The 24249-nt window shown below is 34.8% G+C and overlaps 1 protein-coding gene across 4 annotated transcripts in view; it reads right to left on the reverse strand.

Annotated features, from left to right (window-relative positions):
• Positions 1 to 330: 330 nt before the first annotated feature.
• The window catches only part of MAP3K7 (mitogen-activated protein kinase kinase kinase 7), a 77404-nt gene continuing 53485 nt past the window's right edge, over positions 331 to 24249 (reverse strand). For 2 of the 4 annotated variants that reach the window (XM_055258936.2, XM_055258935.2), the window contains 4 exons: positions 11044 to 11149; positions 6014 to 6075; positions 5204 to 5319; positions 2454 to 3441 (listed from right to left, as the gene is read on the reverse strand). In XM_055258936.2, the coding sequence (XP_055114911.1) occupies positions 3261 to 3441; positions 5204 to 5319; positions 6014 to 6075; positions 11044 to 11149 (465 nt within the window). In that variant the 3' untranslated portion in view covers positions 2454 to 3260. Of the gene's footprint in view, positions 3442 to 5203; positions 5320 to 6013; positions 6076 to 11043; positions 11150 to 24249 lie in introns of all 4 variants that reach the window. The other 2 variants (XM_055258937.2, XM_055258938.2) reach the window with 2 other exon arrangements.

The raw sequence follows: 24249 nt of genomic DNA on the forward strand, positions 1-24249 counted from the left end.
CCAGCAGGTTGAAAAATGAATGAAACACCTAATTTAACTTAGAAATGCTCTAAGAAATCAGCTTTCTGATGAGAAGAATCACTTAGCAATGTAGGATGTGTTGTGCTTCATACAATGAAATTGTGAAGAGCTCCATTTAACACAAAATTTTGAAATGCAAGAGATGATGTGTTAACTGGCCAATTACCCAGCATCTTAAAAACCATGATTATCGTACAAAAGTGACATTTCAGTTTTTACTAGGTTCTGTGTAAGGTAAACATGGTGCTAAAGCAGAACACTTCACAGCTCATTTGCTGATACAAGTCATTCACCACTTTTATGTACCAGTTTAGAATAGGAATCTGAATTTTATTAAAAACAAAAATAAATCTAAAAAGCTTCCTTCAGTTACAAATATGCACAAGGATTTCTGCATTACATCATTTGACATAAAATGTTCTCAATGACAGAAGTAGAAGTAGAACTTACTACCATTTGAAGACAGGAGTTGAGCGCTGAAAACCACACACATTTATAGAAAGAAACCAAAGTTTCACAGGGAAGACCTGTGATCTCTGGCTACAGGAGCTGAAATTAGGAACATGAAAGAAACTTGAAGAGAGAAGACATTCAATACTCTAAAATACTTCAGCAAAAATAGTCAAACATTTGTAAACAACTTTTAACAAATCTTTATATGTTGTGTTGCTATATGGTAAATATTCTTAACTGATTATTATTCAACTCAAAAAAGTGATTTTTATTGCTCACGAATACTTCCCTCTAGATTAGAGAAAAGCTTGCTTGTTTTCCCTGGAGGCAAGAGTCAAATGTAATTAGGGCTTACTCAGTGATTGTTTTTGAATTTCTTAGACTGGGGCATTCCAGCCACTTGCTTGGCTGTTTGCAATTTCCACCCCAAAAAATAGTCAAAATAAATTGTAAAACCAGAACGAATAAGTTTGGCTCCTTGTTAACATTTTTATTTGCAGGTTTGATGGATGAGGACACTGATGAAACTGGCTGTGGATTTAATTATCCCTGGGTATCTTTTTCTCCCATCTCCAGGGATCATCAGGACTTAAAAGCATGAAATTGACAACACAACTACTTAAAAACAGAGTAAGGCTGAACTGTACTCAATGTCCAGGGCAACTACAGTACTGAAAATCCCAAGGAACTTACTGTAAACAAACAAGCAACTGTTCAACAGCCTCTTGCATTTGGTACCATGACTAAAATCTACTATTTTCTTCCATTTACCTATTTGGATATTTTTATGAAATGACTACATGTAAAAACCATAATAAAATTTCCCTTTAAACGTGTTATGATACAGCAAAACACATCAATGACTATAAATAAAATCTGAAATCTCGAATGCTAAATCCTAATGGAAACATCAAGCCTTAGCATTCACGCTTGGATATCTTGTGCTCTGAGATAAAAGGCCTCTTTAAAGTGACTAGGTCCCTTTCAGTGGAGTGACAGATGTACATACAAGCAACAATGCTATGGAGGAGTCATGCTTTATCCTCGTCTACAGTTATTTTCTCTGCCAATTTTATTTTACTATTACTATGCTGAACCCAATATCTGTTTCAGCTAGGTAATCAAATTTGGGAACAATAACACTCCTTTTATTTAAATTAAATGATAGAAGACATTTATTTCCAGGAAGCTTTCTAAAATAGCTTTTGAAGAAGCTAAAAATAACAGTTTAGTACAAACTGTCCTTCACCTGTATTGCTTGTATACACAAGGAATTCATTATAAAACTCAGCAGTAGGAGGAAAAAATAATGGAAGAAAAAGTTACCTGCTTTAGCATTTTAAAGAATAGTTTTGATAACTTCTTAGATCTTGCTTATCGGGAATAGAGCAAAAACTACAATACAGTCATGATAGAATTCTAATAATCACAGCAATTAATGCTTTCATTTTGAACTTTTTCTTCTTAAAACATTAATGCTATAAAATCAGATTGATGACATCCTTATTTAAAAAAGACATCTTGTATTGGTATCAAAATATGACTTATTTTAACACCAACTGAAAAAATATAGAGTTTGTATAGTCTATTATTTCAATGTCATTTTATTATTAAAGTTATTCTGAAGGTTTTGGTAGCAAAATTACTGTTAACAATATAAATACTCTATAAGTGTTGAAATTCTCTTAAAAGTGTTGAAAGGCGGCAGGCATTCTAGAACGGGATTGTAAGGAAAATCAAATATTCCAATATCCAGGATAATTAGGATACTTGTTGAATTTACATTTACTTCTTTAACTTCCTTCTGATTTGCCTGGTTTATTTCTCATTTGGTATCATAAAAAGAAATCTAAGCCCAAGCCTTTTTTAGCTGGAGTAATTACTTCCATTTTCCATTATTTTTCTTCATTTTTTTTTTCCAAATACATGAGAAAACAATCCAAGAATCACTGCAGGAAGAAATGATCATTTAAGCTCAATCATGTTCTTTTGCCTTTTAATTTCATTTAAGAGATTAATATTAGAGTCATAAAAGCTTTACAGTTTCAACACACATACACACAATCACAGAATTAAAAATCTTTACTCCTTAAAAAAAAAAAGAGTTCCATTTTGTTCAATGTATCACAATCAAATTTTAGTCTAACAAAATCCGGTAAAACTGCTTCCATTAAATAGAGCAGCTGCCACTTACCTTTACATATTTTACGGATGGAACTGAGTTCAGTACTGATCCAAGGATGCTGGCATCAAAGCCCTTACACAGAACTATCCCTAAAGGTTCCGTATTTCCGTAATATACCACCAATCACTCTAAATTTATAATACCCTGTCTTTAACTTGGTATATACCATCTTTTGGGAAAAAATTATTAATATTTTGAGATGAGATACAAGAATAAAGTCATTCTTGAGGTTCTACCTCTAATATGAAAAAATGGACAATGTTTGCACATAGCAGCTAGTTTGATACCTCCTGCTCTGTTAGGCTAGCCTTCACACAATGAGCATGCATATACAGCCACAGTTCACTGCACCTGTTTTGAAGTTGCAAAGTGCTGCTCATTCAAGTCACAGATGCTACCATGTTATGCAATGAAACAGTAAAATTGTATGTCCACCATGAGTAAAGGAAAATAAACAACGAAACAAATGCAGCAAATATAGGCAGTTGGCATTCAGAACACGCCAAAAAGCTAACACTCATGAATTGTCATTATAAGGTTTTCCTTTCCTTAAAAAAAAAGTCTTTCTTTGCATATTTCAAAATGTAACGGTCCCAGAGAATCATGAAGTGCCTTGTCGTTTCTGCTGCTGACTTCTGATGACCTCTAGTTGTTTTTTGCATTGCTGGTAGTAAGTAGAAAGACTTTTGTTTTCATCTAAAAGCTTTTTATGTTCCTGTACCAGGCGAGATGTATTTTGCTGGTCCTTTTCATCCTGGTCTAGTTCTGCAACTAGTTCTTGCCTACAAACAAATACCACATAATATTACACATGATGGAAAAATTCATACCTTACTAGCTGATGGTGGAAGCTCAATTAATGAGAATTTTTATTCTTGGTTTATCATTTTGCATCTTAGGTACACTAATCAAATATAATTACGGGCTGGGGTGGAACTCTCATCTACTTCTAGTGTAATCATACAAATATCATAATCCTTTTATTAAGTAACTGTACTTGGATAACTAGTGAAGCAGATAAAATGGTAAAATAAAAGTTTCAGAAAATTTCATTTTCTATCCTCTTTTTGTGTAGGAAGGATGAAAAAAGGGTGGGAAGGGTTCTATCTGGCTATGGGAAAATATCATGAAGTTTTTATCCTTCACATTCTACTTTTATACTCATTCACATTCTGAAGTCACAATCCTACTTAACTGTAGTAGAGAGTGGTAAGCTAATAGAAAATTTGCAATCTAATTAAAATAAATGATATCCAATTTAAAGCTTTTTCCCATTTTAAAGCAGTGAGAAAAATGACAAAGTACCACTTATTTTAAAACACTTATATTTGCAAGCATTTTCAGGAAAGGCCCTCATTCTTTTATAGTCTGATAAACTTATTTAAGTCCTTTTTATTTGGGAACTATTAAGTATTCCCGAAAAAGATGCATCTTTAGCATTTCCTAAAGTGAGGTTACTGGATATAAATGAATAATTAATAAAAAGTCCTCAAGTAAAATAACTACCTAATACTACTTCTGAAAGTATTTAAAATTGATTAAAACTGTCATAGTTTTCACAGCCAACACCCTAATCCACCATTTGTTTTTTCCAGCATAGAATTCTTCTTTCAAATGATTAAAGTATGGCAAAAGTATAGGTTAAATACGTGAAATAAGAAATCAAGCTTTTTCAACATAAAGTGCCAGCAGTTCGATAATTACTTCTACGATTTCCAGACTGTAGTATTTAATTTCCTATTTAGGCTTACCTTTCAAATACCAAGTTGGTTCCATTTAAATCACTGTATCAATAAATTGTGATAAAACAATTTTTTCTCTCTTTTTTTTGAAGTACATACAGAAAGCTTTTCACAAATTCAGAAAAAAACAACTTTCATTTATTTAGATTAAAATTAATGAAGGGAATCCTATTATCATACATATATAAAGTTGCCAAAATTTTTTCCTTAACACTTCATTTTAGTTACCACCAATAATTGTTTCCTAAGTATAAAATTTCATGAAGGTCATGCTTAAGAAAACTGAAGATACATACATATTTAAGAATTGTGAATTTAGTAGTGAGGAAATTAGACTGGGTTTCTTTAAAAAGGGAGGAGGGCAGTTTCTATAACTCCTCAGAAAAACACTCAGTTATGAAATATAGTCTTTTAATAAGTAATTCAATTCTAAACATACACCTGGAAAAAATGTATCTACAAAAATGTTTCTAAGATAAGGCACAACTGAATGTTAGTAAATCAGATTATTTTGTCTATGTAAAAGAAAACAATAAATCTTTATAATAATAAATCTAAACAGCTCTGAGAACATAAAACAACAGGTATAGAGCACCAGTTTATTTTCCATAGCACTAATATGATATAGTCAAAAAGACTGAGTTTTGCATAAAAAATTTTTAGTAAAAGGGTGCTTAAAGCTTAAACAAGTTGAAAGTATACTTAATGACTAATTCTAAAAACTACGTTTTCATTGCACCTTATCATATTTTAAACTCAAAATACTAATGTATTTTTATTTTTATTCATAAAAATAACTTACTTTCTCTGTAATAACAATGCAATTTCTGTTTGAACTTTCATATATTCTTGTGCCATTTTACAATGCTGTTCAAACACTGCCATAGATTCTTTGGAGTTTGGGCACGGTGCTAGAGGCTGAAAATAATCAGGAATGTTAAAACATAATTAAATCAAATTTCAATATCTAGCTAAGATGAGAGTTAAGACAGAGACTGTGATATATTTTTAGAGCACTAAAGCAATGATCTTTTAAAAGTAAGTGTTAAACCATGCCCTAGAAAATCTCAGTGTCCTTTTGTCAGAGTTAACTCAGCATTTAAATTTACTCTTGCTGTTTTAACAGTCTGTTACAGAGAACCACGACTGTTGGAGTTGTAGTCTCTGGTATGACATTTCAGGTTGCAAACAGAATCAAACTAAATGATGTTTATAGCCCTCATACTCATGAGGAGGCACTGAAGTATATTATTTACATTTTCAGTCACTATGAACATGATGAGAATGTATCACAAATGTATTAAATGGAAATAAGCTTATGAGTTTTGTTTTAATGCACTAAAATTAAAGAGTGAAAATGTAATGCTTAGCAGTACTAAAGAAAGATACTGGAGGATTTTAAGATGACTGAAAAGATAAGAATATGATTCTGCCAATTTAAAGTTTGATTAACTTAACCAAGAGAATTATTTTGATTTGATTCTAGAAAGTTTAAGGAGGCCAACTAAAAGGATAAATTAAGGACTATACAATGACAGGTAGCAACACAATTGTCAGCTTAAACTCTCTAAGAAGAAAAAAGTCAACTTTCAATAAGAAAGTACTTCTTTACCTGTAGTTGGTGATCCAGTGTAAGATAAGCCATTGGGATGGAGTTATCTGATCCATTGGTATCTGTAATTCAAGCATGTATTTTATTCATTTTCTGTCACAAATAATTATAAACGAACAGCAAGAAAGCATGAATGAAATGCTTTTTTTTCTCTAAAGTAAATAATATGTAAATTAAAAGTTATGGCTATTGGTAATGGGAGAGTCTATTTCTGAATTCTAAAGGTTAAAAAAAGGATATTCATTTATCATATATTAGAATGCAATCATATTCTCATACCTATAATTTAAGTTGGCTATAAACTGAATAGAACACAATATATTAGAGCTTCTAAGCTTAGTTAATTAAAAACAAAAACAGTGATATGAGATCTTTATATTTTAAATTCAGTCTTAATTGACCCTATCTAATCAAAGCCCCCTTCTCTTTTCTGTATCATGCTAAGTTTATTTTATAGAAGGCTATGTCAACTCTGCTAATATCAATGTTCCTTAACAGGGAAAGGGAGAAAGCAGAGACAAATTCTCTTCCAGCGGATCATTTTCAATTTATATAGATTATAATGTGACCCCCACCACTCAACCTGCCCTTCGCAGTAAGAATCACTGCAGAAAACGAGATGTTGGTGATGAGAGTGTATTACAAATATGAACAGTAAGGAACCAAAATGAGGTTGAAACCTGTGGCTCAATGTCATGCCGAAAACAGTTAAGTTGATTAATTCAAACACCCAGTCAATTTTATAAAATTATTTGAATAGAATACTTTTGTTTATATTTCAAAAGAGGTAAAACTGCCATACAACTTGAATGAGATGCGTGGGACAGTCTCTTCTCAACTTTAATGGTTACGTAGAATAGTTACAGAAGTAAGCAGAATAACTCTGAAGCAATACAGACTTTTCTACTTCAGAAGTAGTTGCTTTCCCACTGCTAGTAGAGAAAAAATGAGCTAAATGAGTGAGCTGTTGAGCCTTTTTCTGACGAATAACTCCTTGAAGGAGTGGTGTGGATAAAGGCAAGTCAGGATGACAGCACACGCACTGTATGCAATCCAAAAAAACTCAAGAAGGGTTGCTGGCTCAGTAATCTTCTAATTTATTGTTAACTGATATTCCAGGTGTTTTTTTTTTTTGCTTTTTTTTTTTTTTTTTTTTAAGCCAATGAGAATGTGCTCGTAAGAAACTCCAAAAGCTAATTAGCGAAATCAGACCAAATGAGACAATGCATGTGAGAAACACCATGGAATGCCGGCGTATATTAAGCACTCAACACATGACAGTAGTTATCATCATTATTCAGAATAAATGGAGAATTAGAAAGAACAATTTAAAATAGTATAGTATGAATTTCATATTAAAAAAGTAATGTTTATTAAATATTGGAGGGCAATACAGAAAAACAGTAGAGACTTAAGGCACTTACCCTTAAAGCTCATACACAGTACTAACATAAATGTGTGTTTTTCTCAAGTGGCTAAACAAGAAATATACTTAATTTGTTATTTCTCTGACCAACTCTCCTCCCACCCCAACAGTAGTTTCAAACTATGCTCCCACGTAAACACTGCTTTCCACAAAACTAAAACTGATTAAAAATGACTGATTTCCTCCTGATTTACTAGAAAAATTTAAGTGTCTTGAAAAAGTTTCAATTTAAGATTTGCATTCCTATTATTCTTTCTTAAATCACTGATACATTATATATCTTATTATATCAGCACCCTGTATCTGATATGTATTTTAGAATTAAGTATAATACATCAATGTTGCATGGTATTCTGGGAGTGGGAAAAAAGTCCAAGGATTGTGTTATTCAAATAATTAAAGCCCTTCTATGGTGGGGAACTCAAAGTCCTTCATCGAATTTCATCTTCTCTCTAAAACAAGGAAGTGGGATTTCACTTTCTCACTTTTAAACTAAATTGAAATTGAACTTCCAGTCTCCACTAGCAATAATTAGTCAAAGATTGGAAGATTATTTAATGACAATTTTTTGCGGGGTGTGTGTGTGTGTGTGTGTGTGTGTGTGTGTGTGTGTTTCAATTGCTAATCAAATCTAATTGCTTCTCCTGAATGTCAAGGCTGAAGTCGGTTTGGTTAAATTAGGCAAACTCTCTTTTCTGACCCCTCAAACACAACACTTGTTACTATCTCATATTCTTTGAGTATGCATTCCCTTCAGTGGAATGTTGCCTTCTCCTTTCTGCTTTATGACTAAAAAAAGTCTCATCATTTTATGAAAAGGTTAGAGACTATGCCAGGTCTTGTTTAATTGATTTCTCTTACAACTATCAAAACACTCAGCTTGTACTATAAATTTAGTAAGTTATTATATAGTATAAGTTTATTTTTAATGTGTCAGTATTATAACTCTAACCAGACTGCAAGGAAGGGGCCATGCCTTATACTTTATATTAATACATCTTTGCAAAGTACTAAGCACAGGTGAAAATTCTTCAGTGAGCTTCCCCCTCTGCAGCTCCCTCTACTGCGTCTAGATATCTCTCTCACTAGATTCTCTCAGTATGTGTGTCTTTTAAAATACCCATTATATTATAAATAGGAACTGAAGAGCACTCATTATCGGCTATGATTATTAAATTGTTATGCTCTTTAGCTTTCTCTGAAAATATACAAAAACCTCTCAAATTAAAAAAATTTAATTAGGTCGCTTTAACTTATGTTTACACTCTTAATTTTTTCCTTGGTCAGTGGGCCTTCAAAGAAAAAGACTTTACCTATCTGTTCCCTAATTTATTCTCTTAGCTTGGTTACCAATATTTTTCTTAGAAATAATGCAAAGCTGAATTAATTATAAACTTAAACCAGAGCATCCATTTTTAAAATGTATTCAAAAATTTTTTTTTTTTTTTTGAGACAGAGTATCGCTCTTTCACCCAGGCTGGAGTGCAGTGGCGCGATCCCAGCTCACTGCAGGCTCCGCCCCCCGGGGTTCACGCCATTCTCCTGCCTCAGCCCCCCGCGTAGCTGGGACTACAGGCGGCCACCACCTCGCCCGGCTAATTTTTTGTATTTTTTTAGTAGAGACGGGGTTTCACCGTGTTAGCCAGGATGGTCTCGATCTCCTGACCTCGTGATCCGCCCGCCTCGGCCTCCCAAAGTGTTGGGATTACAGGCGTGAGCCACCGCGCCTGGCCTAAAATGTATTCAAAATTATAGCCACACATTTGCAATATATTTCAAGGCAAAGACAAAATTCAGCTGATATTGCAAATTATTTCTAGCAATTGGTATTTTGTGGTGTTTCTAGGTACAGAAAAAGAAAACAATGGGACAGGAGTTGGAAGGTAGAAGCAACATATGAAGGAGAAATATAACGGTTATGTGAGAGAGAGCCTTAAACATTTTTTATTTTACCCCCATGAAGTCACAATCTGCCACACTATTGACTGGCATATACAGATTAGTGTAGACTGAAGACAGGAGGCTCTGCTGAGTTGAGTACCAGACCCGGGCAAATGCTGTAATGTCAGAGAGCGTACTCCCTTGCCAGGGGGTTCAGAAATCAAAAAGAGCTGCTATCACCTGAATGTTAATAATAAAATTGGGCCAGAGCATTTCCCTGTCTACCACTGGGGACGAGCAAGTCTATAATGAATTCTACACATGTGCTATGTAGTGGTGAATGCTCTGGAGAGTCCTAGGTTGGGCTGTGCTAGGGGTGAAACAGGAGTTTTTGCCACCACTAAATTTAAACTTACACCCTGGCTAAACATAGTTGGCTCTCTTATATGACACAGAGAAAAAGCACCCAGTTAATTTTTTAAATTAAATTATAAACTTGACCAAACCACATCAGATAACTATAAATACTTGAGTTGTATTTTAGTTTGTAAAGATAGAAGGCTGGCTTTTAAACTTCAATCTAATTGTTACTATTAATAACATAGTCGATCTTATATACAATATCAAATGCTTTAATTTTCCAAGGGCTAAGAGATCATCTTTCCCTTCATGACTTAATATCATATAAATAAAAAATTTCATAAGTACACTTAAAAGCATTTATCAAGGTATTCTCTTAAAGTTAGGGAAAAGTTAATTCTATTATAGCACATCATTTCCTGTTTGCCCATAATGAAATGATGTCATCACTACCTTTAGGTGGGTAGACATTAATACTAATATTGTGACCAGTTAGTTATTCATGTTGGGGAGCTTTAATAACTCTTCACAGGTTTCTAAAGGTCTAACAGAATATTTGTATAACTGAAAATGATATCTTTTATCAGTTAAAAACAATTCAAAAGGTCAATGGTCAGAATTTTTTTCAGCTTAAGGTACGTGACATCTTGTGTCCTTAAAAGACTGAGATGAAGATGATGAGGATGATTTTTAACATTCTCCAATTTTGGTTACTGAAAAAATGATGACTTTACACTATCATCTAGTAGGATGAATCTAGTAGGGAAATCACAGGATAAGTACCAAGAATTCAATATGCTTCGCAACTGGAAAAAAACCCCAAACAGACAATCTTTTTTTTTTTTTTGAGACGGAGTCTTGCTCTGTCGCCCAGGCTGGAGTGCAGTGGCGCAATCTCGGCTCACTGCAAGCTCCGCCTCCTGGGTTCACGCCATTCTCCTGCCTCAGCCTCTCCGAGTAGCTGGGACTACAGGCGCCCGCCACCACGCCCGGCTAATTTTTTGTATTTTTAGTAGAGACGGGGTTTCACTGTGGTCTCGATTTCCTGACCTCGTGATCCGCCCGCCTTGGCCTCCCAAAGTGCTGGGATTACAAGCGTGAGCCACCGCGCCCGGCCCAGACAATCTTTAAAATACATGTTTAGTATCTGGATAAAAACAAATATAGAAGGCAAGGCAGTCCCCGTCTCTGTATTCAAAACGGTATTTTAACATGTATTGCTAAATAGTTTATTTAATATAAAAATCTAAACAACAGTATAATGCCTGCCTTTGTAAACATTAGAGTAATGACATGGCCAAATGAAAATGAACATAAACATGACTGATTCAATTTCGTAAGTATGAAGAAACAGACTGGTCACCTGTGGAATCATCAGGGGTCCATGGATGACTTCGAGTTGGCTTTTCTGAGGTTGGTCCTGAGGTAGTAATCATTCTGACACTGGGACTGGATGACCTACTGCTCACCTACAGGAAGAAGTCACAGGAGAAACAAAATGTGATTTTTTGAATAAAAAAATGGCAAGAGAACGTTTCCACTAAAAGGCAAAGAAGAGACTTAGAGGTGGGACTGTAAACTAGTTCAACCATTGTGGAAGTCAGTGTGGCGATTCCTCAGGGATCTAGAACTAGAAATACCATTTGACCCAGCCATCCCATTACTGGGTATATACCCAAAGGACTATAAATCATGCTACTATAAAGACACATGCACACGTATGTTTATTGCGGCACTATTCACAATAGCAAAGAGTTGGAACCAACCCAAATGTCCAACAACGATAGACTGGATTAAGAAAATGTGGCACATATACACCATGGAATACTATGCAGCCATAAAAAATGATGAGTTCGTGTCCTTTGTAGGGACATGGATGAAACTGGAAACCATCATTCTCAGTAAACTATCGCAAGGACAAAAAACCAAACACCGCATGTTCTCACTCATAGGTGGGAATTGAACAATGAGAACTCATGGACACAGGAAGGGGAACATCACGCTCCGGGGACTGTTGTGGGGTGGGGGGAGGGGGGAGGGACAGCATTAGGAGATACACCTAATGCTAAATGACGAGTTAATGGGTGCAGGAAATCAACATGGCACATGGATACATATGTAACAAACCTGCACATTGTGCACATGTACCCTAAAACCCTAAAGTATAATAAAAAAAAAAAAAAAAAAAGAAGAGACTTAGAGATCCCCAAAAAATTCTTGTAAACAACAAAATAAATCCTCTCATATATATGTAAAAATTTATATGCACTCACACATGATACCTCTTAAAAACTGATGAGCTTGCAAGAAACTAAGAAATACTCTGAGATTAGAAACAAAACAAGATCAGGAAGCTAGCAAGTGCTTAAGCTGACAGCCGTGGGAATTTCAACTGAACACCAATGGCCTAGAGCCACTGTTTTCACAGGCTGCTGCACTCAGAGGAATGGACCATAAAGCCTTGGGCCTTTGTAGGATGGAAGTAAGACTGCAGAAACCTCTGCTTAAAGCTAAAACTCAGCAAAGGCTTCACTCTCAGAGAAAAGGTCACACAACTAGGAAAAAAAAAATCTGTCCTACAAAAGCGGACAGGAAACAAATGTGTCTCTCTTGGGTTAGTGGCTCTGGGTGGAAGGGAGAAATGTATTAATTGTGAATCCACAAAAAATTTCCAGATTGGATGCAGGTTACAAGAAATTCCAACCACAACAAATCCCCAGCATTAGAAATAGGAGGAAGCTCACAAATTGAGTTCAACATGGAACGTATACGTTCAAATTCTAGGAAACAATCAACAGGAGACAGAAAAAGCAGCCAGAAGAAAGTAGAACAATATCTTCAAAGTACTGAAAGAAAATAACTGCCAGTCTAGAATTGTCTAGCCAACAAAATTTGAAGATGATAGAGGCCAAAATAACATTCTTAGAAGGACAAAAACTGAGTTTACCTTCCATACATTCTTACCACAGAAGTTTTTCAAGCATGTATTTTTGGAAGAAGAGAAATTTTACTTGATGGAAGGATCAAGATGCAATAAGGAATAGTAATAAACAGGAAAATAAATCTACACACTGAAAACATTCAGTGACGGAAACAGTGAATTTATAGAATTATCAAACAAATAAATAAGATGGCACTAAAATTATAAATAGCAATAGCATAAGCATAAAGAACACTGATTTAAAAATCCTTGTATTGTTCAGGATGAGGGTACAAATCTTTACTAGGTTGGGCATGAATGTTAAAATTTCAAAGGTATTTACTAAAAGTAGTAATTAATATATAACTCCCAAACCAGGAAGAAAATAATAAAATGAAAAATAAATTTATTCAACTCAAAAGAAAACTTGAGAGAAATAAGAGAAAACATAAGAGAGCAAACTTACCAGTAACCGCAATAAATGTAAATAAATTACTCTCCAGTTAAGATATTTTTTAAAAAATCAGATTGTCAGGATGAATTAAATGCTATTTATAAGAGACATATCTAATTTACAGAGACAGAGAAAACAGAAAGTTAAAGGATAAAAAAAGAAAACCAAGCAAAAACTACCCCAAATAAGGTACCTATATTAATATCAGAGAGAATATATTTTAGGGTCCAAAAAATTACTAGAGAAAGAGATAATATGATAAGTGGTTCAATTCAGAATACAATTCAAAATTTATTTTTTAAAAATTAATTTTTTTTTTTGTAGACATGGGTCTTACTATGTTGACCAGGCTTCTCTCAACCTCCTGGCCCCAAGTGACCCTCTTGCCTCAGTCTCCTAAAGTGCTAGGATTACAGGCATAAGCCACTGTGCCTGGCCAATGATTCAAAATTTATATGCTGTACATACAAATAGATAAATAAAAAAAAACTGCAAGGAAAAAGGACATATCCACCATCACAGTGAGATTTGTTTTTAAAGACAGGGTCTTGCTCTGTTGCCCAGGCCGGAGTGCATAGCTCACTGTACCCTCAAACTCCTGGGCTCAAGCGATTCTCCCATCTCAGCCTCCTGAGTAGCTGGGACTACAGGCACACACAACTATGCCCAGCTAATTTTGTAGAGCGAGGGTCTTGCTATGTTCCCAGGCTGGTCTCGACCTCCTGGCCTCAAGTGATCCTCCCTCCACAGTTTCCCAAAGCACTGGGATTGCAGGTATAAGCTACTGTGCCTGGCCAACAATTCAAAATTTAAAATTTGTATGCTGTACATACAAACAGATAAAGTAAAAAAACTCAAGGATGTATCCTCAAACTCCTGCACTCAAGTGATCCTCCTGCCTTAGCCTCCTGAGTAGCTGAGACTACAGTTACATGCTATTATTGCACTTGGCTAATTTTTAAACTTTTTGTAGAGATGGGATCTCACTATGTTGCCCAGGCTGACCTAATGGCTTCAAGAAATCCTCCCATCTTGGCCTCCCAAAGTGCTGGGATTACAGGTGTGAGCAACTGTGCCCAGCCCCACAGTAATATATTTTAATATTCTTCTGTAAATTATATAAAAGGAGACCAAAAAACAAAAAAAACCAAACACACAGTAAAACTTGAACTCCATAAAAAACAAGCTTAATCTAAACATAAGTGACTTTACGCCTAGCAAATGAAGAATACACATTCTTTTTAAGCATTTGTGGGACACTGATGAAAACTGATTATGTACTAAGCTGTAAAGTAAATCTCAAAGCTAAAAAAAATTTCAGCATCATAATTTAATTACTTTTTATACTGATTTCAAAACCTTTAAAAATCTTTTGTTTTGAAAACCATTTCTAAATAACTCATTGGTCAAAGAAGAAAACAAAAGGGACATTAGAAAATACTTGAACTGACTTTTAACATGAATCATGCTAATACTTGGGGATGCGACTAAAAGAGCATTTAGAAGAAAATAATTAATTCTAAATATATATATGAAAAAACCAGAAACACTGACAATTTATAAGCTAGAGATCTAACTTTGTTAAAAAAAAGAATTTGCCTCCCAAAATGAAAAATGGTAAAAGATAGTATTTTGAAATCAGAGACAATACTATAAAAATGAACACATTCTTTAAAAAAAAGTTTCCAAAATTCCTATATATTATAGAAAATACCAAGCACAGAGGAGGGTTTTACAGGTAAGTTCTATCAAACATTCAAGAAAAGGATTTTTCCAATCTTAAATTATCCTAAACAAAGAAAGAAGAAACTTTCTGACCCATTCTGTGAAGGCAGTAAAAATCAATATATAAGGACAGTGTGAGAAAGAAAGTTAGAACTGAACCTCACTTCCAAAAAAATAAAAATAAATAAAATAAAATAAAAATAGACACAAAAGTCAAAATTTCTAAAAATTATATTAGCAAATATAATGTGGCAGTGTAGAAGCAATAAAAACCATTTAAAAAGTTTAGTTTATCCAACTTTGCAAATGACTGCAGAGGTCACTCTTCTGACATTAGGAAATTCCATTAATAAAATTCATCACATCAACAGATTAAAGGACAAAACCTCAACAGATGCAGAAAAAGCATTTGACAACATTTAACATCTACTTATAAAAAATACATTTAACAAACTTGAATTCCATGTATGAGAAGATAATTTCTTTTTCTTTCTTTCTCTCTTTATTTCTTTCCTTTTTTTTTTTTTTTTTTTTTTGAGACAGGGTCTTGTTCTGTTGCCCAGGCTGGTGTGCAATGGCACCAACACAGCTCACTGCAGCCTTGACCTCCTGGGCTCAAGTAATCCTCCCACCTCAGCCTCCTGAGTAGCTGGAACCACAGGCTCACGGCACCATGCATGGCTAATTTAAAAAAAATATTTCTGTAGAGATGGGGTCTCGCCCATGTTGTGCAGGCTGGTCTTGAACTCCTGGGCTCAAGCGATCCTCCTGCCTCAGCCTCCCAAAGTGCTGGGATTACAGGTGTGAGCCCCTATGCCCAGTGGGAAGAGGATTTCTTAATCAGATAAAAGGTATTTATGATATCTGGAAACATGATATATGACAAAACGTGGCACTGAGGGTTGCTGGGGAAATGACAGGGAAGGCCACAGGTGAGGAACACACAGGCACCAACCCCCACTGGGATTGCTAATGTTCCATTCCTTAAGCTGGGTAGTGGGTTCACAAGTGTTTATTTTATTATTTTCGTAACTCATACATTATATACATTCTTGTCTACATGTTAATATTTCATATATTAAAGCCTTTCAAAGGACATTGAAACTAAAATGGGTTTCATAAGGACTTTTTAAAAAGCACCCTTTTTTTCTTGATGTGTTACTGAGTACCAAAGAAGAGACTTAAAAAAGAATGTGGAGTTATAGAAAATAAAACATAAAATAAATTCATGAAGAATCTTATATCTAGCTTCAACATATATACAAACACTCAAATTCAAGACTGCAACAAGTAAAATGAAACGCAATACAAAAGTACCTTTGAGTAGAATCCGTCGTATGTGAACTCTAATTATGCTGTAATGTCTGCTTTAGATCATTTCAACCTCTATCTGCAGAGGGGTTGGGGCTGGGTTAAGAATGTGATGAGAAGTGTTCCATATAGTGCTAACATTCTATGATTTTAGGTCTTGAAAACCCACAATGGATTCAGGATATTAAACAGTGAGAGGTACTTTGTTTTCCTCTCATTTCTGTTTTTTTAAAATAATTTTTAATTTTTGTGGGTACATAGTAGGTACATATTTATGGGGTACGCGAGATGTTTTGACACAGGCATGCAATCATAATAATCACATCATGAAAAATGGGGTACCCATTCCCTCAAGTATTTATCCTTTGTGTTACAATCTAATTATACTTTTAGTGAAAGGTACTTTCCTAACAATTTCAGAGAAAAAAATCATAAATTAACTTTGAAGAAAAACTGATGAAATACGACTTTCATTTTGGGTACCCACTGAAATTGCTTCAGAAATTCCAAAAAGCTTTTCTACACCATAACCAATTTTTAACTCCACATAAGATTGCTCATTCTGTTCTTTTCTTCTCCTTGTTAATCCTTCCCCACCCTGTAAGGCCCAGCTCAGGTTTTCTTCTACATTATGTGGTGATTCTTGCCACTTCTCTGGTTGTTTGTGTACAAGGCCAGACCTTGTGTTTGAGGACATGGAGTGCCTAAGAGTGTACTGCAGGCAAAATGTTCGTTTACTGATTGTTACTGAATCAATTCTGAAATTCTCACTCTGGCATTCATGACCCTCCATCAGCAGGTTTACCTTGCCCATCTGGATTTTCTCTCCTCTTAAAATTCCTCATGCCCGTTTCCCTTGCAGTTTTGTTTTGTTTTGTTTTGTTTTTGAGACAGAGTCTGGCTCTGTCCCCCAGGCTGGAGTGCAGTGGCACCATCTCGGCTCACTGCAAGCTCCGCCTCCCAGGTTCACGCCATTCTCCTGCCTCAGCCTCCCAAGTAGGTGGGACTACAGGCGCCCGCCACCACGCCCTGCTATTTTTTTTGTATTTTTAGTAGAGACAGGGTTTCACTATGTTGGCCAGGATGTTCTCGAACTCCTGACCTCGTGATCCGCCCACCTTGGCCTCCCAAAGTGCTAGGATTACAGGCTTGAGCCACCACGCCCGGCCATCCCTTGCAGTTTTTAATCCTGACCTCGTATTCACCTAAAGATAATATGGTGTAGTGCACAGGGCATGTATAAAACTGAACCACGTAAAACTGATGTTTTTGTAGTTCAAAACTCAGCAACTTCACATGTTTCAGTCTAATACTTTGGAGACCTGGGGTTATGTCTCCATTCTGCCACTTACAGCTGTGTGAACTTGTGTAAGTAACTCAGCCTCTCTGAGACTTAGGTTTCTCATTGATGAAGTGTGAATGAGAAAAAGTAGTAGCAGTAAGAAGTTGGGTGCTGGAGACAAGACAGCCCAGAGTTTGATTGTGCTCTGCCATTTCTAACTAGTGCAGCTTTGGGTAACTTATTTAACCTCTAAGACTCAATAGGAAAGTAAGGACGATATTATCTATCTCATAAGGTTATAAAAATTAAATGAAATGATGTACATGAAATGTCTTCACACGAGATTTTTTTCTTCTTTGAATTTTGGCTGTATAGTCAGTTCCTACTTCAACTTGTGCCTGAAATTATAGTACTCTCAAAGTTTTATTCCTCTTCAAAAGTATTATAACCTCTTAAGGGCAGAGACCATGCGTACTTTTTATATTGTACTTCCCAGGATCTGGGAAATTGCTGAATATATAATAAACACATAATAGATACTCATTGAATAAAATGAGAACACAAGCTATTGGCACTCAGATATAAGATTGGTGCTTAAGCTTATTTACCTTTAGTATATAAGAATAACAACGACATACACCAAAGAAAACCAGTGATGAAATGTTTAACTCTTACTTTTAGGATACTTTTACCCTTGATAAAGCAAGTATAGACATTATGAAATTATTCCTGAGTCTTTTTAACTTTCTTTGACTGAAAGCAAGTACACGAATTTGCCCATAGTTATAACTGCTATTGTAAATCAAAAGCATTTTTCCTTCAAAGTGGTGGCAGACCAGGGTTTCAGAGTCAGTGTAATGCTAATGCACATTTTAAAAAAAGAAACACGTTTGTGACATGTGAGAATCAGTATCAGTTGTGAGAAATCAACAAGATACAGTAGAAGTAATAATTAGGTTTTTAAAATGAGAATGGATTTAGCATATTTAAAAAAGAGGTCACTGAACATTTGCAATATTAAAACAAGTAAGTTGGACCTAATAGGAATTTTATAGTACTCCTTAAGCTTAAATCTTTTGCAAAATGATTCTTTGCTACACGTTTCTTTTGACCTTCTACTTTCCAAGAAACTCTTAGCACCTTCTGTGCATGCTTGTTTGTCCCACTTGTAATTTCCAACAGCTATGAAACTAACACAAGGCTTGCACTTTTAGTGTAAGTTTCAAAACTGTCTTTAGACCAGCATAGAGTTAGATTTAAATCCATAAACTAATAAATAAATCTGTATATTTTAAGAAATGTGTATCTCAATAAATAACAGTATGCTAATATGTTTGTATAAAAAACTAAGGAAATATTTAAAAACAAGGCATAACTGTAGTTTTTAAATATGTGAATAATACAAGGCATAAGTAAGAGGAACACATAACGTCTGACAATTAACAAAAAAACTCAAACTAGTCTGTGGCTGAATTTATGTTACTGCTTGTAACCAACTACTGAAGAAGTTTTTACAGTAGTTATTTTTTTAAATCACTGGTAAAATTCTGAGGGTCACAAATGCTCTCAAAGTATTAAAACTCATTTAAGTTGCTCCTTCTTTTAAGACATTTACAATTACTTATTCTATCCCCACATTAATTGCAAAGTTTAAGAGATATAGGCAAACGACTTACGGAGAGGATTGGATATGAAAGTGGTTACAAGAGTATAGAAACACGACACAGCGATTTAAGGCAGCAAAAGAATACTAAGCCAAATTTAAACCGCAGGGGCAGATTACCATCAGTAGACATGAACCAGAATTGGCCTTTGACCAGAAATTTATCCCTATATTTATAAAAAGGAATTGGAAGTTATTTTACAGACAAAAATAAAGCAAAGCTTTTAATTTCTTACCTGAAAGACTGGGAAAATATTTTCATAAGTCAGGAATTTACACCCAGTGTTATTACTTAGACTGACATTTAAAAGCTATTTAATACCCTCAGAAATCTTAGTAGCTAAAATTATACAAGCACAAAACACAGAGATTAAATGATGACTTCTACGATATTTTTGCTAAAGTAACATCTCAATAATATAAATATTTTTAAAATGGGTATAAGTTAGTAATGTGGATTTACATGGGTACTTATTATGGTAGTCACAGATAATTAAATCTATACATGAAGGTTGTACTGAAAATACTCTTTCTAATCTAAAGGTCTGTAGGCTTGATCTAATTTTGGCTTCACTACAGTTTTTTATAAGGAAATTTCAGAATTTTATTATTCTTACATGGTCTTCTACAATAGAAAGGTGTCTATTCTCCAACAGAGGCCGAGCGTAGTGGCTCACGACTGTAATCCTAGCACTTTGGGAGGGTGAGGCGGGCAGATCGCTTGAGGCCAGAAGTTCGAGACCAGCCTGGGCAACATGGTGAATCCCTGTCTCTACTAAAAATAAAACAAAAATTAGCCAGGTGTGGTGGCACACGCCTGTAATCCCAGCTACTTGGGAGGATGAGGTGGAAGAATCACTTGAACTCAGGAGGCAGAGGTTGCAATGAGCCGAGATCACATTACTGCACTCCAGCCTGGCTGACAGAGGGGACTGTGTCTCAGAAAAAAAAAAGAAGAAAGGTGTCTATTCTCCAACAGAAAGGTATACTATGAAGAAAGAATTATTCAAAACTATTACATAAGTTTCTGATTTAGAGTTTACCAGAACATTTGTTTACACAAAAGGAGGTGCAGAATGAAGATGGACAAAAGTGGTATAATAAATCACATCCCTTAAATAAATAATAACAATGTATATTAATATCACTCACTATGCGATAAGAGACCTTTAAAGCAAATACTTTCCACGATCTTTGACACAAGGTTTCCTTATGATACAGAAAGAACGCTGGTGGATTTTACTTCTTTCCCTTCCCAAGTGCTATTTTCTTTTTATTTCCCTTTTCAAGTGCTATTTTCTTTTTATTTCTCACTATCATGAAAGCAAGGAAGTGGTATCAAGAGCCCGATGAGGCACACTGTGAAGAGGCCGGCACACAACATGGATTAGTATCTACTGTGTGCCCTGGTACTTTCACATCTGTTAAGAACTCTGGGAGGTGGGTGTTATGGTGCCTATTTGCAGATAAGGGTGCAGAAGCTCAGGGAAATTAAGGAACTTGCCCAAAGTCACATATTTGACTAGTAAAAGTAGATTATAAAGTTCATATGGAAATGTAATATGCCCACTTCTCTAAATAATCATAACTGTATCATCTTGCAGTCATAATTTTCACTGACTGCAGCCCCCTCTAAGGGAATTCTTGAATATAGATCTATACTGAATACAATTCCAGAAGGGGTATTCAGGCATTTATAAGAATGTATATTGTTTTAGTGAAACACAGAATGGCTCACCCAGGTGTATAAAACATAAATTTGTGCTGTCATTGATAGAAATTTATTATCAAGATAAGCTAACCTTGTTCAATGATATGATACAGCTACAATTCATCATCACTTAACAACTATTTAAATAACTAATGACAATGCACACTATTAGAAGCCAAAATACCTAAATGTAAGAGATCTAGGGCTATAACAGCATGCATCACATCTAGTTTCACATGCAAGTTAGAATGATTAAAGTATAGAGTTTGTGTGCTTTGCAATCAGGTCTTGATTCAAAACCTGGTTACAGGAATTACTGGCAGTATAAGGAAGAGACTTAGGTCAGTTTCTCTCATCCTCACTTTACCTGGCTGCAAATGAGGTGAAAAAGTACCAGCTTCACAGTACTAAGATCCTGATAACAGGATTAACATTCTGATAATGTATACTAAGAGCCTATCTGGCACAAAGTCAGTGCACAACAAATGGAAGCTGTTATTACTCTAGTTTTCTAATTGATTTGGGCATAAGTCTGATCTCTCCAAATGAGGTCCTTGCGGACTAGGCTTTATTGGTATTGTCAAAGCCCTCTAGCCAAAGACCGCCGGAAACACACCAATAGTGGAAAGAGCTGGGTTTAATATTTGTTGCAGTGAAGGAGAATGCTTACCATGGGGCAGCATGGGGTGTCTCAGTAAGAGGGTTTTAGAAAAAGAATGTATTATAGGATTTAGGCTTTGGTTGAGTGATTTTGGGGAAACTCTAAGGAAGGAGGGGTTCGTTCCAGATTGGCCGCTGTCAGAAAGCAAGGGCAATTCCACAGGGAGGGCAGTCCAGAGTGAGGACCAAGCTGTAATTGGTAAAGAAGCAGCAGTCACTCTTAATAGCTGGGAGAGGACAATGTTAGATATTTTGTGGATGGCACAGTGACCTTGTTTTTGTCTGTGCTTAGAAAACATTCCGAAATAGTCTTGTTTCGTCTCCTTTTATCACAGTCTCAGCATTATCTTGTCTGATGTTGGCGTTCTGAGAGATTATGTCCAATAAGACAGTAACATGGTCTAGCTGTGACAGCCAGCCGTTGAGAATAAGGCTAGCTACTAACAACAGTGAGGCCACAGTGTCAAACCAGTTCCTGGATGTCAGGGACTGCTTTTTCTTTCTCAGTATCTTTTCAAAGCTTCTAGGAAGTCACATCTATTGAGTGTTTAAAAAGCTTCCTGAATTAATGAAAAAACCATGTTTAAAAGTGAGTTGTATGTTGTAAGAATGCAATCTTTTACGCCTATACTTATATCATTACTTTTAATTAAGAAGCTTGCTTCATTTACTATTCCTCTCAAATGGATGGCAGCAGAAAGACAACCAATTTAATTTTAGTTTACAGATGGAAATTCTAAGTGGTTTTACTAAGATTATGTTTTGAGTCAAGAGCCACAGTACAATAAGTTTACTTTCCTCGACAAGATGGAATCACGCTTAGCCAGACTTCAAAAAGGATGGCACCTTCCAATTTTGAAAACACATACTGTGAATACTTTTCTTCTTCAAATGAATATCATCTTTGTGAGTAATTTAAAAGATTTAATGATCACTTATCATACATTTTTTGGGAGAAATGTTTTCATAGTACATTAGGATTAGTATTTGCCACTCTCATGCCAAGCTGAACATTAGGCATTTTAAGGTTATAACACAAATAATTTTGAAAGAGTGGATCAGTTTTAAAATGTGGCTACACAATGGTCATATACCACCTGTTTCAGAACAGGTTTTACTCCCATATCAAACTCTCCCTCACCCCAAATCTTTCAGAGTGGTCTATGACAATTCCACAAATGACTGTCCCACACCCATAGTTGGCCTCAGTTCCAGTGTTTTACTACCTGAAGTTATTGTGAATTAAAAGGGTAACAACCAAAATCTCAAATAATGTGGAACTTGTGAAGAAATAAGTAAGACTTGGTGTGGGAAGATCAGTCCTGAATTATGGCAACACTTTTATTCTAGAGTCTACAGAAAAGCTTTCAAACTAGTAGCTGCTCCTGACATGTCTTAGGACAAGCTTCTCATTCCTAGTCAAACACTTAGCTAGAAGTTCTCATAACTGGAATATCAGTGGCAATAGTAAACAGAGTTTAAAAGGCTGAGCTCATCAAACCTCCAAAGAATCAAAGCAAATAGCAGATGTCAAACTGTCTGTTACTAAATGGGCTGATTAAAACTTTTAAGTATCTGAGGGGGAGAAAATGGGAAACTTCAGCCACAAGTTCTGGGGTCTTACAAAAACAGATACACTGAAAAAAACTATCATTAAATAATGAAATCAAGATTTAGAGTCACTAGTATCACAACACATAATAAATTAATGTGTCTATGTAGATTTTATTTATATATGTGTTTATAAGTATTTTGTGAAATAAACATATTTCCAGATATAAATGAAGATCAAGGATATTCACCACTTAAATATTTGAAGTGGTTTTTGGTAAGTTGGTTAAATTGATGGGTATAAAAGGCTTTTTCATTAATGACTACAAAGAATCTCCCAAATTTTAAGTATATTATAAAAATGATATAATAATAAAATACCTTTTTAGGATGACAAGTACTAATACATATTATCATAAATTACATCAGATTGTTTATAATATAGAAATGCTAAAATTTTATAAAAATATGGAACATGATATAATAATTTCATTACTTAATACTTAATAATTTAATACTTAATACTTCTTAGTATGTAATAATTTCATTACTTTATTAATTTCATTACTTTTATGCTGCTCTCATAAAACTTATTCTTGTACAGCTGAAAACAAACACCTTATAATTAATCTTCATTCATTTTACAGAATATAGTATATAATAAATTATATATGTCAAGTGTATTAATCTGAGTAACACAGAAAAAACAGTGACTGAGCTACTTTTATATACCTGGTGGGTTAAAACTCTGCACTAATCAGTAATGGCTTAAATTATAACACTGTCTGCATCATCTGCAAAGCAGCAGTGATAAAGAGACAAGGAGAGTTTAGAGGAGGATCCAGAAATATAAACAACGAAATCTTAACCACTGGAATAGAAGCCTTTCGAGAGTTTACACATTTGCTTAGTAAATGTTATCTTAAGGATATTTGAAAAAAATATTAATCCAGTGGATATGCCAAGTTAAAAGATGTTAGAGTTCTCCACATATGCCAATGCCCTACGTGGCCCTAGAGGAGTAGCAACTTATTGGGGAAATGTTTACTACCCTTATTAGTAAAAAGGAGACATACTAATGATTCACTTTAAAGGACACTTTAATGATAAATTGTTAAATTATAAAATTGAATACTTACTAAAACATACATAAAACCATATGACATATATACAGTGCTAACGAACAATTTACTTTTCCATGGAGTTTAATAAACCTACTTTAATAAATTATCTTTCAAGTTAAATTAACAATGGCACCTATGTTTTTTCCCCCATAAGCATTTAAGTTCAGG

The sequence above is a fragment of the Symphalangus syndactylus genome, chromosome 2 (assembly GCF_028878055.3).
Source record: "Symphalangus syndactylus isolate Jambi chromosome 2, NHGRI_mSymSyn1-v2.1_pri, whole genome shotgun sequence".
Classification (NCBI taxonomy): Eukaryota; Metazoa; Chordata; class Mammalia; order Primates; family Hylobatidae; genus Symphalangus; species Symphalangus syndactylus.